The sequence below is a fragment of the Giraffa tippelskirchi genome, chromosome 9 (assembly GCF_054371585.1).
Source record: "Giraffa tippelskirchi isolate mGirTip1 chromosome 9, T2T-mGirTip1v1.2.pri, whole genome shotgun sequence".
NCBI lineage: Eukaryota > Metazoa > Chordata > Mammalia > Artiodactyla > Giraffidae > Giraffa > Giraffa tippelskirchi.
In genome coordinates, this window is record NC_137283.1 from 7,458,940 (window position 1) to 7,474,577 (window position 15,638).

At 40.6% G+C, this 15,638-nt stretch overlaps 1 protein-coding gene across 6 annotated transcripts in view; it reads right to left on the reverse strand.

Annotated features, from left to right (window-relative positions):
• UBP1 (upstream binding protein 1) overlaps positions 1-15,638 on the reverse strand; it is a 64,226-nt gene that overhangs the window by 34,583 nt on the left and 14,005 nt on the right. For all 6 annotated transcript variants that reach the window (XM_081527112.1, XM_081527108.1, XM_081527106.1 and 3 more), the window contains one exon: positions 12,793-12,944. In XM_081527112.1, the coding sequence (XP_081383238.1) occupies positions 12,793-12,856 (64 nt within the window). In that variant the 5' untranslated portion in view covers positions 12,857-12,944. The remainder of the gene's footprint in view (positions 1-12,792; positions 12,945-15,638) is intronic.

Genomic DNA, 15,638 nt, shown 5'->3' on the forward strand with positions numbered 1-15,638 from the left:
AAGCTCTATATAGTCAGCAAAAACAAGACCTGGAGCTGACTGTGGCTCAGATCATCAGTTCCTTATTGCAAAGTTCAGGCTCAAATTGAAGAAAGTAGGGAAAACCACTAGGCCAAAGATATACCCAACTGAATGCAGAGTTCCAGAGAACAGCAAGGAGAGATAAGAGATAAGCCTTCTGAAGTGAACAATGCAAAGAAATAGAGGGAAACAGTAGAATGGGAAAGACTAGGAGGAGAAGGTGGCGACAGAAGATGAGATGGTTGGGTGGTATGACTGACTTTGGACACGAGTCTCACCAAGCTCAGGGAGATGGTGAAGGACAGGGAAGCCTGCTGTGCTGCAGCCTGTGGGGTCACAAAGAGTAGCACACGACTTACCGACTGAACAACCACCACCACAAAATGAAATCAACAAAAAATGACTGAAGCTTCAGTCATTTAGTATTTTTAATCCAATAGATTATTTCCTAGGACCTAAAACTTATTTGCAAAGTACCTAATATTAGTTGATTAAACAGAGGTTTTTCTAAGTAGAATCTGGCCTCCAAATGAACAGATATTCCTGATCCAATAGCAACATAAGCTGATCTGTAATAAATCAAGGAAGTTAAGATTCAAAGTCTCACTTGTTATTGTGGTAGGGAAGCATCACAGATTCATCTGGGACCACTGGAAAAGGGGCGGCCGATTCCAGCCAGATCCCTGCCCAAAGAAAAGCCAGCTGCTCTTCAAATGGAGAGCTCCCCGCTCGAGGCTCCACAGCGGGACTACAGGTTTTTACTTCATAATGTCAGAGGTTTAAGTCTTCTCGTTACCTAAGAGCTGAGAAGGACAGCTACCCAGGCATAACCAGGAAAACATCAACACGGTTTAAAATCTCTACTTTTATTGTTCAAAACAATAAAAACTGACACTCTAAAGCATCAATACAGTTGGAAAACTTGTTTCAATTTCTACCCAACTGGTGAAGTTAAGACTACACAGAATTTACTTTCTTTATGGTGTTATACAGTGACCAATATTTTTCAGCAATAGCTGCTCAGGACCCCGACGGGAGACAACTAGCAGGAACGACCAACCTACGGCTGAAGAATGGCTGCACCTATGTGTCAAGCCTCCTCTGAGGAAAACCATTTATAAGAAGTGGTAGTGAGAGGATGTTCAGATATTTATCTGAATATTTGAAGCAATAAAAAGGTGAAGTACTTCCCTGGTAGTCCAGTGGCTAAGACTCTGCACTCCCAATTCAGGGCGCCCAGGTTCGATAGGAGAAGGCAATGGCAACCCACTCCAGTACTCTTGCCTGGAAAATCCCATGGACGGAGGAGCCTGGTAGGCTGCAGTTCATGGGGTCACTAAGAGTCAGACACGACTAAGCGACTTCACTTTCACTTTTCACTTTCATGCACTGGAGAAGGAAATGGCAACCCACTCCAGTGTTCTTGCCTGGAGACTCCCAGGGACGGGGGAGCCTGGTGGGCTGCCGTCTATGGGGTCGCACAGAGTCGGACATGACTGAAGTGACTTAGCAGCAGCAGCAGCAGGTTCGATCCCTGGTCAGGGGACTAGATCCCACATGCTGCAACTAAGAGTTCGCATGCCCCAACTACAGAAACCACATGCTGCAACCAAGACTAAGGCCAAGACTGCACCCAAGCCTGAAGATTCTGCATTCCACAACTAAGACCCAGAGCAGCCAAATAAATATATATATTTTTTAAAAGGTGAAACACGGTCCCAAGACCAGCAGCATCAACATCACTTGGAAACTTGTCACAAATGTAAATTCTCTGGCCCTCTTCCAGACCTACCGACTCAGGAACTTTATCAATCATGTTTTGATAAGCCCTCTGGGGGATCCCAATGCATGCTAACATTGGAGAACCACGGCTTTGTGAAAAGCTACAAATATCCATTCAGTCGATATTCTTTCCATCACAAAGCATTCAGGACCTTCTCCTGGGAATAACTTGTCTATGTCAAAATTAAGAACTAAGTGAATATAAAGCTATTTCAATTACAAATCCTTTACCAGTAACCAAAATTCACTTAATAGTCATTCACTTATGTACATCTTTTTAACAGTCTAGGATAGCTCTGGCTCCAATACACAAACATGCTCCACAAATCCACTTATCTTCATATACATCCATTATACTTTTGTGTACAGTCTGTACATTTGAATATACATATATGTGCATTCACACACACACATGTGTACATGCAAAGGCTCAGGGTTCATCAGATGCCCATTTTAAGACTCAGCTTTGACTGGGCCTTCAGGGATAAGCTAGGAGACAGGACTGTAGCATGCAGAGTGTTTTTGTCTAAAATCTGAAGAGAAAATGCCAGCCACACCATGGAAACAGCTCTGATACACAACAGTGGCCCATTTCTGCACCACTCTGGAGCTTACCTACCTAGTACACATTTGCTTTGGCTGGTGTGTTAGCTTCCTTTTGCTGCTGTAACAAATTACCACAAACTCAGTGGCTTGAAAATTATACAAATGTATTACAGTTCTAGAGTTAAGAAGTCCAAAATGGGTCTAGGGGGCTACAGTAAAGCTGTCAGCAGGCCACATTCCTTCTGGAGACCACAGGGGAAAAGCTACTTCTTTGTCTTTGTCTACTTCTTGAAGCAGCCTTCATCCACTGGCTTGTGGCAGTCTTCTTCCCTCCATCTTCATCTCCCTCTGACACCCGACTCTCCTGCCTCTTTCTTTCAATTCTAAGGACCCTGGTGATTTCACTGGGCCACTGGATAATCCATAATAATCTATTTCAATAGTTTTAATTAAATCACACCTGCAAAATACCTTTTGCTATAAGGTGCTTTCCAGGTGACACAGTGGTAAAGAATGTGCCTGCCAATGCAAGAAGCGAAAGAGATGTGGGTTCGATCCCTGGGTTGGGAAGATCCCATGGGCAAGGAAATGACAACCCATCCCAGTATTCTTACCTGGGAAATCTCATGGACAGAGGAGCCTGGCCGGCTGCAGAGTCAGAACCAACTGAGCGTCTAAGCACAGCCCAGCAATCATACTTGCTAACAAACCTGGCAAAACTTCTGGATTGGTAGGCAGCTATCTAGTCCCAGGGGTGCATTCTAACGGTCTGTAAAAACTGCCCATCTTACCTGCCACATGAAACTAACATGTCAGCCAAGATTATTAAACTTAGGCTTCCAATACAATTAGAAGCCATTAAAGCTACTTAGTTATAAATAATAGTAAAAACAGCAAAGGCTAGCGTTGTGCTTCCTATGGAAGTGCATTCATGTATTAATTTAATTCTCACCTGCCTTAGGTGGGGGTTATTATATTAAAGAATTTGCTGAAATGAGCAAGAGGTAGAATGGGATCTAAACCCGGGCCCGGGCCCCAGAGATGGCTAATGATAACTGCTCACTGCTGCCCTCTACCTGCCACTCTAGCATACGCAGAAAAATACTTAAACCGTCAGTCACTGTAACCACCTGAAACATTTAAAAGGGACAAAAGGGTTTCTGAATAAGGTATGTAAGGACACCCCTAGGGAACAGAGGTGCATCTGTCCTGGGCATTTATTGAAAAGTAGGGATGCTAGCTTCTACCATCTACTTTAGGAATGGAAGTTCTCCCTTCCATTGTATCTTTTAATCTTTTAGTGGCAAGACCATTATATTCATCACAACTATGCTTAAGTATAGTTCAGTCACCACAGGAACCAATAAATTTATTGCAATAAATAAAATATTAACAATACAATTTTTTTATATACAAAGAGTGTCATAAAACAAGATTACAATCTTCACAAGTGTCTATAAAGGGTTCTAATTCAGTCGCTACCTGGGCCGAGCCAGCAGACTAGATAACTGTGACAAGAGCTTTACTGTATACCCTTTAATACCTTTTGAACTTTGAACCATGTATAGAAATCATCTAGTTAAACTGTTAAAATTTTAAAAGGTGAAAATTAACTAAAAATTTAGAAAGCAGTGGAACTATTCTAGTAAAGAGACTTGGTGGCTAAGAAAATTAGATTTGGAATCAAACCTCTGGGGTTAAATCTCTGTAAAAACTATAGTCAATCAAATAGGATAACTGGAGGAATAACTATCTTTTTTGGTAAATAAGGCAACACTTCCACGGGAAGTCAGTTTTCTTTTGGCAGAGCTGAAGAGTTAATTTGAACATAAGAAAATTAACTTGTGAGCAAATCTGCATAAAAATCTAACTCCTAAAAACCAGAGACTAAATAATAAATTATGTCAACACTTAACAGTAACACCATCAAAGCTGACACATAGATGATACTACACTAAAATGGGTCATTGAGATACATTTTACATACTTTGCAGGAACTTTTCAGGGTAATATCACTCTGTGCTCAGTCACATCTGGCTCTTTGAGATCCTATGACTGTAGCCTGCTAGGCTTCTCTGTTCATGGAATTTCTTAGGCAAGAATACTGGAATGGGTTGCCACTTCCTCCTCCAGGGGATTTTTTCCCGACCCAGGATTCACACCCGTGTCTCCTGCATTGGCAGGCGGACTCTTTAACGCTGAGCCACTTGGGCAGACATGTTAGCTAAAAAATAATCAAAGGATTCTGCTGGAACTCCTAGTTAAAAATTAATCAAGTCCGATTTTCATTTTCTACATCTATGCCTGATTCTTTTTATATTTCAGGAAAGGCTTCTGTAAAAAAACAGAACTGTATATGCACAACTGAGAATGTTCCCTTTGGAAGGTGAGTCTGATCAGCTTACTTTGCTGAGGGACCAGATCAGGATGGCGGAGGAGGAGGATGTAGAGCTCACCTTCTCTCACAAATACATAAGAAACACATCTACATGCAGAACAGTTCTCACAGAACATCTTCTGAATGCTTGCAGAAGACCTCAGACTTTCAAAAAGGCAAGGAAATCCCAAACAACTGGATAGCACACACACAGAGAAAGACAAGGGGTCTAGATAAGACCTGCCCTCTTGGGAGGGAGCCATGAAAGAGGAAAGGTTTCCACACGCTGCAAAGTCTCCTTCCTGGTGAGGAGATCAGCAGGGACAGAGGGGGAGCTTTGGAGCCTCAGAGGAGAATGTAGCAAATGGTTTGTGCAGGGCAAGACTGGGAGAGCCCCACACAGAGGGTTGGTGCCCTGAGCAGCACGCAGCAGCCTGAGATGCTCATCAGCTGGGGCAGACTTGGGCTGGGTGCTGGGGCTCAGGCTTCAGAGGTTGGATCCTGGGGAGAGGATGACAGCCAGCACACACTGAGGAAAGAGCCAGCAAGCATCCAAACCAAAAACAAACTGCACGCCAAAAAAAAAAAAAAAATTAAACCAACACAAGCTACAGAAACGCTGCCACATATAAATAGCCTTCCAAGGCCACAGTAGCTAACTGTTTCTCCTACACTCATAGAGTAAGAGGATATACGTGAAACAAAGACGCAGACAGAGTCCCAAATAAGACGAACCCAAACAGGCTCACACCAAGACATACAGTATTCTAAAGGCAGCAAGAGAAAAAGTTCATTACAAGGGAACCCCCAAAAAGCTACCAGCTGATTTCTCCACAGAAACACTGGAGGCTAGAAGGGAATGGCAAAATATATTTAAAGTCTTAAAGGGAAAAATCTGCAACCTAGAATATTCTACCCAACAAGACAATCATTTAGAATGGTAAGAAAAATAGAACTTCTCAGATAAGAACTAAGTGAATATAGCAATATTAAACCTATCCTAAAAGAAATATTGAAAAACTTTCTCTAAATATAAAAGAAGCAAGAAGATAAAGGAAGGAAGAAATTACAGCTGGCAAGTACATCACTTAAATTAGCCAGTATACAGACCAAAGAGAAAAACCTGTTTATAGAAGTGAAGACAAGCACGTGGAGCTGGAGAAGAGTGAAGATGAAGGTGAGGAAGGACACCAGGGGCTTCCCCAGCGGCCAAGATGCTGTGCTCCGGGGCCCACTCCCTGCTCAGGAAACTCAGTCCCACCTGCCACAACTAAGATCCCACATGCCACAACGAAGACCCTGAGCAGCCAAAGAAGAAATAGTTTTAAAGTAGTAAATAAAAAAGGACATCAAAATCATAAAATGTGGGGAACTCCCGGGTGGTCTAGCAGTTAGGACTTGGCACCTCCACTGCCAGGGACCCGGATTCAATCCCTGGTCAGGGAACTAGATTCTGCATGTTGCAACTAAGAGTTCATATGGCACAACTAAATGTCCCACATGCCTCAACTAAGACCCGGGGCAGTTACATAAAAATATTTTGGAGGAAAAAAAAAAAAAAATCATAAAATATGGGGAAGAAGAGTAAGAAAATGCAGGTTCTTTTTCTTTTTTTAAAAGCATGTGTTTGAGGCTATATGACTATCAGTGTAAAGCAAGCAGACATAAGGAGTTAACATACTTGAAAAACAGGGCAACCACAAATTAAAAACAAACAACAGAGTCACAAAAACCAAAAAGAAGAGAAAACAAGCACAAAAGGAAATCAGTAAACCACAAAAAGAAAAAATACTTCAATTGGAAAACTAGGTTTAAAACAGCAATAAATACACATGTATCAAGGATTACTTTAAATGCCAACAGACTGAATGTTCCAATCAAAAGACTGATCGGCAGACTGGATGAAAAACAAAGAGCCCAGGGAATCCCCCTGTGGTCCAGTGGTTAGGACACCATGCTCTCAGTGCTGAGGGCCCAGGACCAGTCCCTGATCAGGAAGTGAGATCTACCACAAGCCACATGGAGCAGCCACAGAAACCCCCCCAAAACCAAGAGCCTACAAGAGACCCACCTTAGGGCAAACGATACACACAGACTGAAAGTGAGGGGATGGAAAAGGGTATTTCATGCAAACGGAAATGACAAGAAAGCGAGAGTAGCAATACTCGCATCAGACAAAACAGACTTTAAAACAGAGGCTATAAAGAAGGACACTGTAGTGCTTCCCTGGCAGCTCAGTGGTCAAGAATCCGCCTGCCAATTCAAGAGACAAGGGTTCAGTCCGGATCCAGGAAGATTCCACATGCTGTGGAGCAACTGAGCCTGTGCGCCACAACCGCTGAAGCCCGCAGGCTGCGGTGCCCGTGCCCCGCGGCAAGTTGAGGCCACCTCAGGGAGAAGCCCATGCACCACAACTAGAGGCTCGGCCCTGCTCGCTGCAGCCAGAGAAAAGCCCACGCAGCAGTGAAGACCCAGCACAGACAAAAATAATAAAAAGCTTTAAAAGCACACTATATAATAATAAAGGGATCAATATAAGAAAAAACTTTTATACTCACTGAGATATATACACCTAATATAGGAATACTCACATACATAAAGTACTAATGGACATAAAGGGAGAAATTTATGGAAATGCAGTATTAGCAGGAAACTTTAACATCCCACTGACATTAATGAACTTATTAACGACATTAATAACTTAGAGACAGAAAAATCAATAAAAATAAATATCAAATAAGTTGATGTAAAAAAAAAATCAATTATACACTAGAACAGTTAGACTTGATTATCTTCAGGACATTTTATCCAAAAAACCCAAAATACAGTCTTTTAAGTGCACATGGTATATTCTCTATAACTGACCACATACTAGGGCACAAAACAAACCTCAGCAAATTTAAGAGTATAAGCATTATGTCAAGAATCTTCTCTGTCCGCAACAGAATGAAGCAAGAAATCAACCACATGAAAAGAAGTAAGGGGAAAAAAAGACTTCATGCAGACTCAACAACATGCTACTTAAAAAAACAATGGGTCAACAATGAAGTCAAACAGGAAAGTTAGAGAAACTTGACTATGACAATATAACCATACAAAATGTATGAGATGCAGCGAAAGCAGTTCTGAGAGGGAAGTTCATAGCAATACAGGTCTTCCTCAAAAAAAAAAAAAAAAAAAGGGCAAGAAAAATCTCAAACAACCTAACCTATCACTTAAAAGAATTAGAAGAACAAAAAAACCTAAAATCAGCAGAAAGAAGGAATTAAAAAAGACCAGAGAAAATAAACAGACTAGAAAAGAATCACAAAAATGAAGAGCTGGTTCTTTCAAAGACAAAATAAAAGTGACAAGCCTCTGAGAAGGCTCACCAGGAAGTACAGAGAGAAGACCCCCATAAACAAAATAACAATGAAAAAGAAGAACTCTCAACTGATACCACAGATACACAAAACAGCATAAGAGAATACTATGACCAATTACATATACCAAAAAATTCAACAACCTAGAAGAAATGGACAAGTTTCTAGAAACATACAGCCCCTGAAAACTGAAACAAGAAACGTAATTTGTACAGAACCTTCACTAGAAGTAAAATAGAATTTGTAATTAAAAAGGAATACACATCATGACTAAGTTAACTTCATTCTAGAGTCAGGAGGGTGGTTCAGATATATGCAAATCAATGTGATACATCACATCAACAAAAGACAAAAGCCACATAAGAAGCAGAAAAAGCATTTAACTACCATTCACGATAGAAACTCTTACGAAAGTGGGCATAGAGGGAACATATCTCAGTGTTATAAAGGCACTGATGACAAACCCACAGCCAACATAATACTCAATGGCGAAAAGCTGAAAGCGTTCCTGCTAAATTCAAGAACAAGGCAAGGATGCCTACTCTTACCACTTCTACTCAACATAGTATTGGAGGTACTTGCCACAGCAATCAGAAAAGAAATAAAAGATACCCAAGTTAGAGGAGAAGTAAAACTGTCTCTATTTGCAGATGACATGATGGTCTATACAGAGAAGCTTAAAACCTCCACATATAAACTATTAGAATAAATGAACTCAGCAAGATAGTAGGATACAAGATTAATATACAGAAATCTGCTTCATTTCTTTATACCAACAATGAAATATTAGAGAAAGTAAAGGAAAAATTCCATTTAAAACTGCATCCAAAAATCTTAGGAATAAATGTAGCTAAGAAGGTGAAAAACTTATATGCTGAAAACTGTAAAACATTAATAAAGGACTGAAGATAATTCAAAGAAATGGAAAGATATCCCATGCTCTTGGATTAGAAAAATTAATATTGTTAAAATGGCAATACTACTGAAAGCAATCTTCAGATTTAATGTGATCCCTATCAAATCACCCATGACATTTTTCACACAACTAGATTAATAAAAACAATGTACATGGAACCATGAAAGACTCAAAGTTGCCAAAGCAATCCTGGGAGGGGTGGGGTGGGGGGACCGGAAGACAGGTGGCGTAACTCTCCCAGACCTTCAGACAATACTACAAAGCTACGGTAATCCAAACGATGTGGTACTGGTACAAAAACAGACATATATATCAATGAAACAGAACAGAGAACCCAGAAATAAATCCATACACTTTCGGTCAATTAATCTTTGACAAAAGAGGCAAGTGTGGAAAAAGTGTACTGGGCAAGTGTACTCTCTAGCAAGTGTACTGAGCAAGGTGGACAGCTGCATGTAAATCAATGAAGTTTAGAAAACACCCTCACAACCCACAGAGAAATAAACTCAAAATGGCTAGACTTAAACATAAGACATGACACTATAAAACTAGAAGAGAACCCAGGGAAAACATCTTTGACATAAATCATACCAATGTTTTCTTAGGTCTCCCAAGGCGATAAAAATTAAAAAAAAACAATTGGGACCTAATCAAACATACAAGTTTTTGCACAGCAATGGAAACTACAAAAAAAAACCCGAAAAGACAACCTACAAAATGGGAGAAAATAGCTGCAAATAATGCAACCAACGGGTCAAATCTCCAAAATACACAAACAGCTCATACAACAACGAAGACAACCCAATCGAAAAATGTGCAGAAGACCTTAAAAGCCATTTCTCCAAAGAAGACATACAGATGGCCAATAGGTATATGAAAAGATGCTCAACATAGCTAATTATTACAGAAATGCAACTCAAAACTATAATGAGGTACCACTTCACACCAGTCAGGATGGCTTCAAAAAAGTCTACAAACAACAAATGCTCGAGAGGGTGTGGAGAAAAGGGAACCCTCCCACACTGTTGGCGGGAATGTAAATCGGTGCAGCCACTATGGAAACAATTGCAGGGATTCACACAAAACCTTGGGTTCTGAACCTTTTTCAAAATATTATGCTAGGCAATAAATGTTAGGAGACAAATCTCTGAAAGAACGGATATTCATGTAAGTTTAAAGTTATAATTTCTTTAAAAAGGTGTAAAAAGTAGAATTTCTTTATGATTACTCAAATGCATTTTTAATGATTATTCAAATGTATGTTTTCAAAAATGCAGCCTACATGCAATTCATTTTTCTACTTTTCTTCTTAAAATGCTGGGAGAAATTAAGAGGTAAATTACCACAATTCTACAACCAATAACATACTCATCATTAATACTGCAAGGAGCAGAGTCAAGTCCCAGAAAATCACCTGCACTTCTAATATCGATTATGGTCAACCTCAGGGGTCAGCTAGGAGGATAGAAGGAAACCTGCTAGGGTAATGGAAATACTGGACAGAGGTAGTACTTTTGGGGGAATAAACTATGTACAAATTAATTGAGTTACACACTTAAGACTTGCGCGGAACTAACTCCCTTTGCGGTCCAGTGGTTAGGGGTCTGAGCTTCCACTGCAGGAGGCAGAGATTCAATTCCTGGTCAGGGAACTAAGATATCGTATGCCATGCTACAAAAGACTTGTGCACACTACTATAGATACTTCAATAGTAACAACCATGTAAGTAATGTGAGATGTCTTTATCCAGTTTAATAATAACAGTCCTAAGTTACGGATATCCCCCCAGGCCCAAAGATAGACACACCCAAAGTTCTTTATATAGAAGGGTGAGTTTCCATCCCATGGTATGCACATGAACTTATTCAACTATTCCCTAAGTAAGAGAAATCCCAGTTATTTCCTTTTTTCTCATTAGAAACTAAGCTATAATGGATGTCCTCACCTCTACATCGTTTCTTCTCGTCTTTTTATGTCTAAAATAGATGAGTGCAGAAACTATTAAGGTTCTTTCAAATATGAAACTTTACGTCTCAAATAACTGAATGCCTACCCATCAAAATCCTAAAATAATATTAATACCAAAATTAAGAGTATCGCCATAGGCTACAGAGTAGAATTACCTGAAGAAAAACCTCATAAATTCTAAATTTGTGTGTAAAATGAAAATTCAGAAGCTTAAAAAAAAGTTTTTCTTCCACATTTTACAATAATCACTAACTAAAGTAGTCTAAAATCTATAGCTCTTTCCAAAACTCTGAGGAATTAAAGATTTTATTTATTGACAGAAAAGCAATCACAAAATCCTCTTAAGTGAAAGTCACTCAGTCGTGTTCGACTCTTTGCAACCCCATGGACTATACAGTCCATAGAATTCTTCAGGTCAGAATACTGGAGAGGGTAGCTGTTCCTTCCTCTAGGGGATCTTCCCAACCCAGGGAGCAAATGCAGGTCTCTCGAGTTGCAGGCGTATTCTTTACCAGCTGAGCCCCCAGGGAAGCCCAAGAATGCTGGAGTGGGTAGCCTAACCCTTCTCCAGGGCACCTTCCCAACCCAGGAATCGAACTGGTGTCTCCTGCATTGCAGGTGGATTCTTTACCAGCTGAGCTACCAGGGAAGCCCAATGCTTACGTGAATAGATGTTAATTCCCATTTTGTTGAAATAAAATAGATACACACACAAAGAAACACACCTAGGATGTAACTGCCTTTCTTGAGGGGGATGAACTAAAGTCCAGTTTCAGCTTTATCCCTTGACATATTCAATTTTCCTACAGTGAGTATGTACTATTTTTGTAACAACAAAAATGTTCAATTCTTTTTAAAAACAAGAGTCCAGGACTTCCCTGTTGGCTCGGTGCTCAAGAATAAGCCTGCCAGTGCAGGAGACACAGGCTTGATCCCTGGTCCAGGAAGATCTCACATGCCACAAGGCAACTAGGTTCCACAACCACCGCTCTAGAGCGGAGGAAGCATAACTCTGGGAGCGTGAGCACTGCAGCCCATGCTCCTCAACAAGCGGAGCCGCCGCAGTGAGAGCCCGGGCACCGCACTAGAGCAGCCCCTGCCCGGCACAACCAGCACAGCCAATTACATAAAATTATTAAAACAAGCGGAAAGATAAGAGGCCCTCAAGCTTTCAGTATCCAACGAATGTAGGTGTCCAACAAATGAATTCCTACATAACCACGTACTTCTGTTCACACTGGTAAGTCACACTGGCCAGTGCTCCAACTGCTCAGGGCACCTCAAAAAGAAATTCTTTCCTCTTTCTAATGGTAAATCACCCCATATCTCTATTTTCTATTCTGCCCACTCTCACTTTCAAATCAGCAAAACACAGCATTCTCACTAAGCGGAAACAAGATTTGACACAGTTTATTTTAGCCACAGACTCCACCTTGGTGCAGTCTATTCTCAGCACAAATCTGCTTCATGCCGGAGACCAAGTCCCTTGCTAGCTGGACTTCTGCTTCATTCTCAGGTTCCACACTGAAACCGTGTTCCTAAAAATAACTGACATCCTTTCCTACCTCCTTCTCCTTCAGAGTTTGTCTTGAAAACACCCCATAACACATCTTGGTCCACACTCTCTTTATGAAACCACTTTCCACAGATTATTCCTTTGTTGGCTCACAGTAAAAAGTTCTCCAGTTTTTGTGAACTGAAGTTGTCTGAGAGAAAGAACCTAATTTTCAATTATTACCATTAACCGGGGCTGCGATGCCAAAAGGCCCTTTTGGATTTCTGCGCACGCATACGTCAAAGCGTGACGCAGCCGCACCAACCTTGGTTCAAGTACGTGAGCGTCTCGTCGTGCAGCTTCACGGCGGGCGATGTCGCAGCGCACATCACATACTGGAAGGGTGGGTGTTTGGTCTCGTCATCCAGCGGAAGGCTAGCATCTTCCTGCTTGAAAATGGGCAATGCCAAGACATCGCTGAAAAGAAAAAGCAACACTGACCTTACTCTGGGTTTAAAATACTTAAAAACATATAGAAGTATTTAAGGGAAGTTTCTTTTAAAATTTAAGGTCACAGATATTATCAAGAGGGGCTTCCCTGTGGTCTAGCGGTGAGGGTTTGGCACCTCCACTGCAGGGGGCATGGGTTCGGATCCCCAGTGAAGGAACTAAACCCCCCATGCTACTCAGTCGCCCCCCATATGTAGAATAAAAGAACTATTAATGCTAATCTGGCTCCCCCAAAGACAGCTTCAATAACCCATATCTCCAGTGGGAGAGAGAGGGGTGGGTGGCTATAATTAGGCAAAAGTTTTAAACTGAGAAATATTTACATGAAAGTACGCAGTATTTAATAGTTAACAAAGTCCAAACTACTGATCAGGCTAATAATATGTCTGGTACTCAAAAAAAAAAAAAGTTATGTCAAAAAATTCTTTAAAAATTTAAAACTCATTATTTCTATTAAAAAAAGAGCAAGAGTACAGAGCCACCTGTTTTGAAAGGTAGGTCACCCTGGCACCATGAAATTACAAAGAAGCATTTGATTAACATGGTACTTTATAAAAAGTTCCCTGCTAGGCTTAGCCAAGTGCTGAGAGCATAAAGCTTCCACACTCAGTCTAAAACAATGGCTTCTTCTGAGAAGCAAACAGTAGCAGTATAAACAGCTGCTATTTTTTCCCCCAAGAATAACTTGGGGCATTGATCAGGAGGGGGTGGGGGGATCTTCTGGGGTACTGTCTGTATTCTGTTAACTTGGGTGGTTAAACACACATGGAAGTATTTGGTTTGCCTTTTTTAAAAAAATCGGCTATCTTTTACATACCACAAAATTCACCCGTATAAAGTGTATGATTCAGTGGCTTTCAGTATATTCAGAGTTGTGCAGTCTTCACTGCTAGCTAATTCCAAGACATTCTCAGCACCTCAGAAAGAATTCTTATACCCCTAGCAGCCACTCCCTATGCCCTCACCCTACCCCCACCACCCGAGCAACCACTGACCTGCTGGTCTCTATGGACCTGCCTGGTCCAGATAGATAATGCAGACAGAAGCACGTGACCTTTTGTGACTGGTTTCTTTTACTAACGCTCAGTGTGTTTTCAAGGTCCATTCATGCTGTATCAGGATGTCATTCCTTTTTATGGCCGAATGATATTCCATTGTATGAATACACCATATGCTAATTATCCACCATCGGATGATGGACCTTTGACTTGTTTCCATTTTTTGGTTATTATGAATATGCTGCTATGAACACTTGTATACGTTTTGTGTAGACACGTTTAATTCCTTTGGATTTATATCTAGAAGTAGAATTACTGGGTCCTATGGTAACTCCAGCTACCTTTTTGAGAAACTGCCAAACTGTTTTTTAAAGTGGCTGCACCATTTTATATTTCCACCATTAACATATGAAGGGTAGGGTTTTGTTTTAAGATAATTTGCTGAGCTGTACATTTATATCCTGATGATTTTTCTATGTTCATTTCTCAGTAAGAAGTAAAATAGCAAAATATCCAAATGAATAACTACTATAACAAGGACCTCAAAGACTTGTCTGAACTGCTTATTTGTTCTTATGAGCTGTTAACTGACTTAGATATCTGGCCGGCCCATTTTAATTAAATTCAACTTAAAAAAAAATGTGGAAATAAATGAAAGGGAAACCCTGTATTTCCTCTTCCCACATACATTTCTATTAAAGCACCAGACTGATTATTCAGGGACTAAATTACACACTAATTCTCCTTCATTTATACCTAGAAAATGTCAAAACACTTGTAAGTCAAAAGTATAACCGAGGAACGCATAGTTAGCAATGGTCTCCAGCCCTCTTCTAGAACAGAGATAGAAAAACTTCAGGAAATTTACAAATGGTACTTTAAGACTCAGAGCAGCTCTCTTTATGAAACAACTATAGCAGTCAAAGTAGCTCCACGGTAGATGAAAATACACATATATTCTATTTCACATATATGTGAGCATTTAAAGTTCTCTGGATGAGAGAATTTCCTGGTGGTCCAGTGGTTAGGACTCCATGCTCTCACTGCTGAGGACCAGGGGTTCAATCCCTGGTCAGGGAACTAAAATCCCACAAGCCATGCAATGTGGTCAAAACAACAAAAAAGTTCTCTTGGTGAGAAAGGAAAAAAATGAGATGAGAGCTATAAACCAGATGCTTTATTTAATCATACTAATAAGTGACATGGAGAATAATTTTAAGATCTTAATGCTAACTGCCTTGGTTGATCATTACATACACAAGACATAAGACTGCAGAAGAGTGGCTATTTATAAATAAGCTGCTACATACAGTAAATAAAACTTGATTTGCTTCAGATCCTAGAAGGCTACCACCATTATATTCCCCTGGTTATGGTAGCTCGGACAGTAAAGAATCCTCCTACAATGCAGGAGACCCAGGATCAATCCCTGGGTTGAGAAGATCCCCTGAAGAAGGGGCTGGCTGCCCACTACAGTGTTCTTGCCTGGAGAATCCCATGGACAAAGGAGTCTGGTGGGCTACAGTCCACGGGGTTGAAAAGAGTCGAACACGACTAAGTGACTAATACTTTTATTTTCACAGCCTACTATGCTTTTGGTAGGTGCTAAAAACTCCTGAATAAACATAAACATGTAGAGATCATCTGTTAATGCAACCCCAAT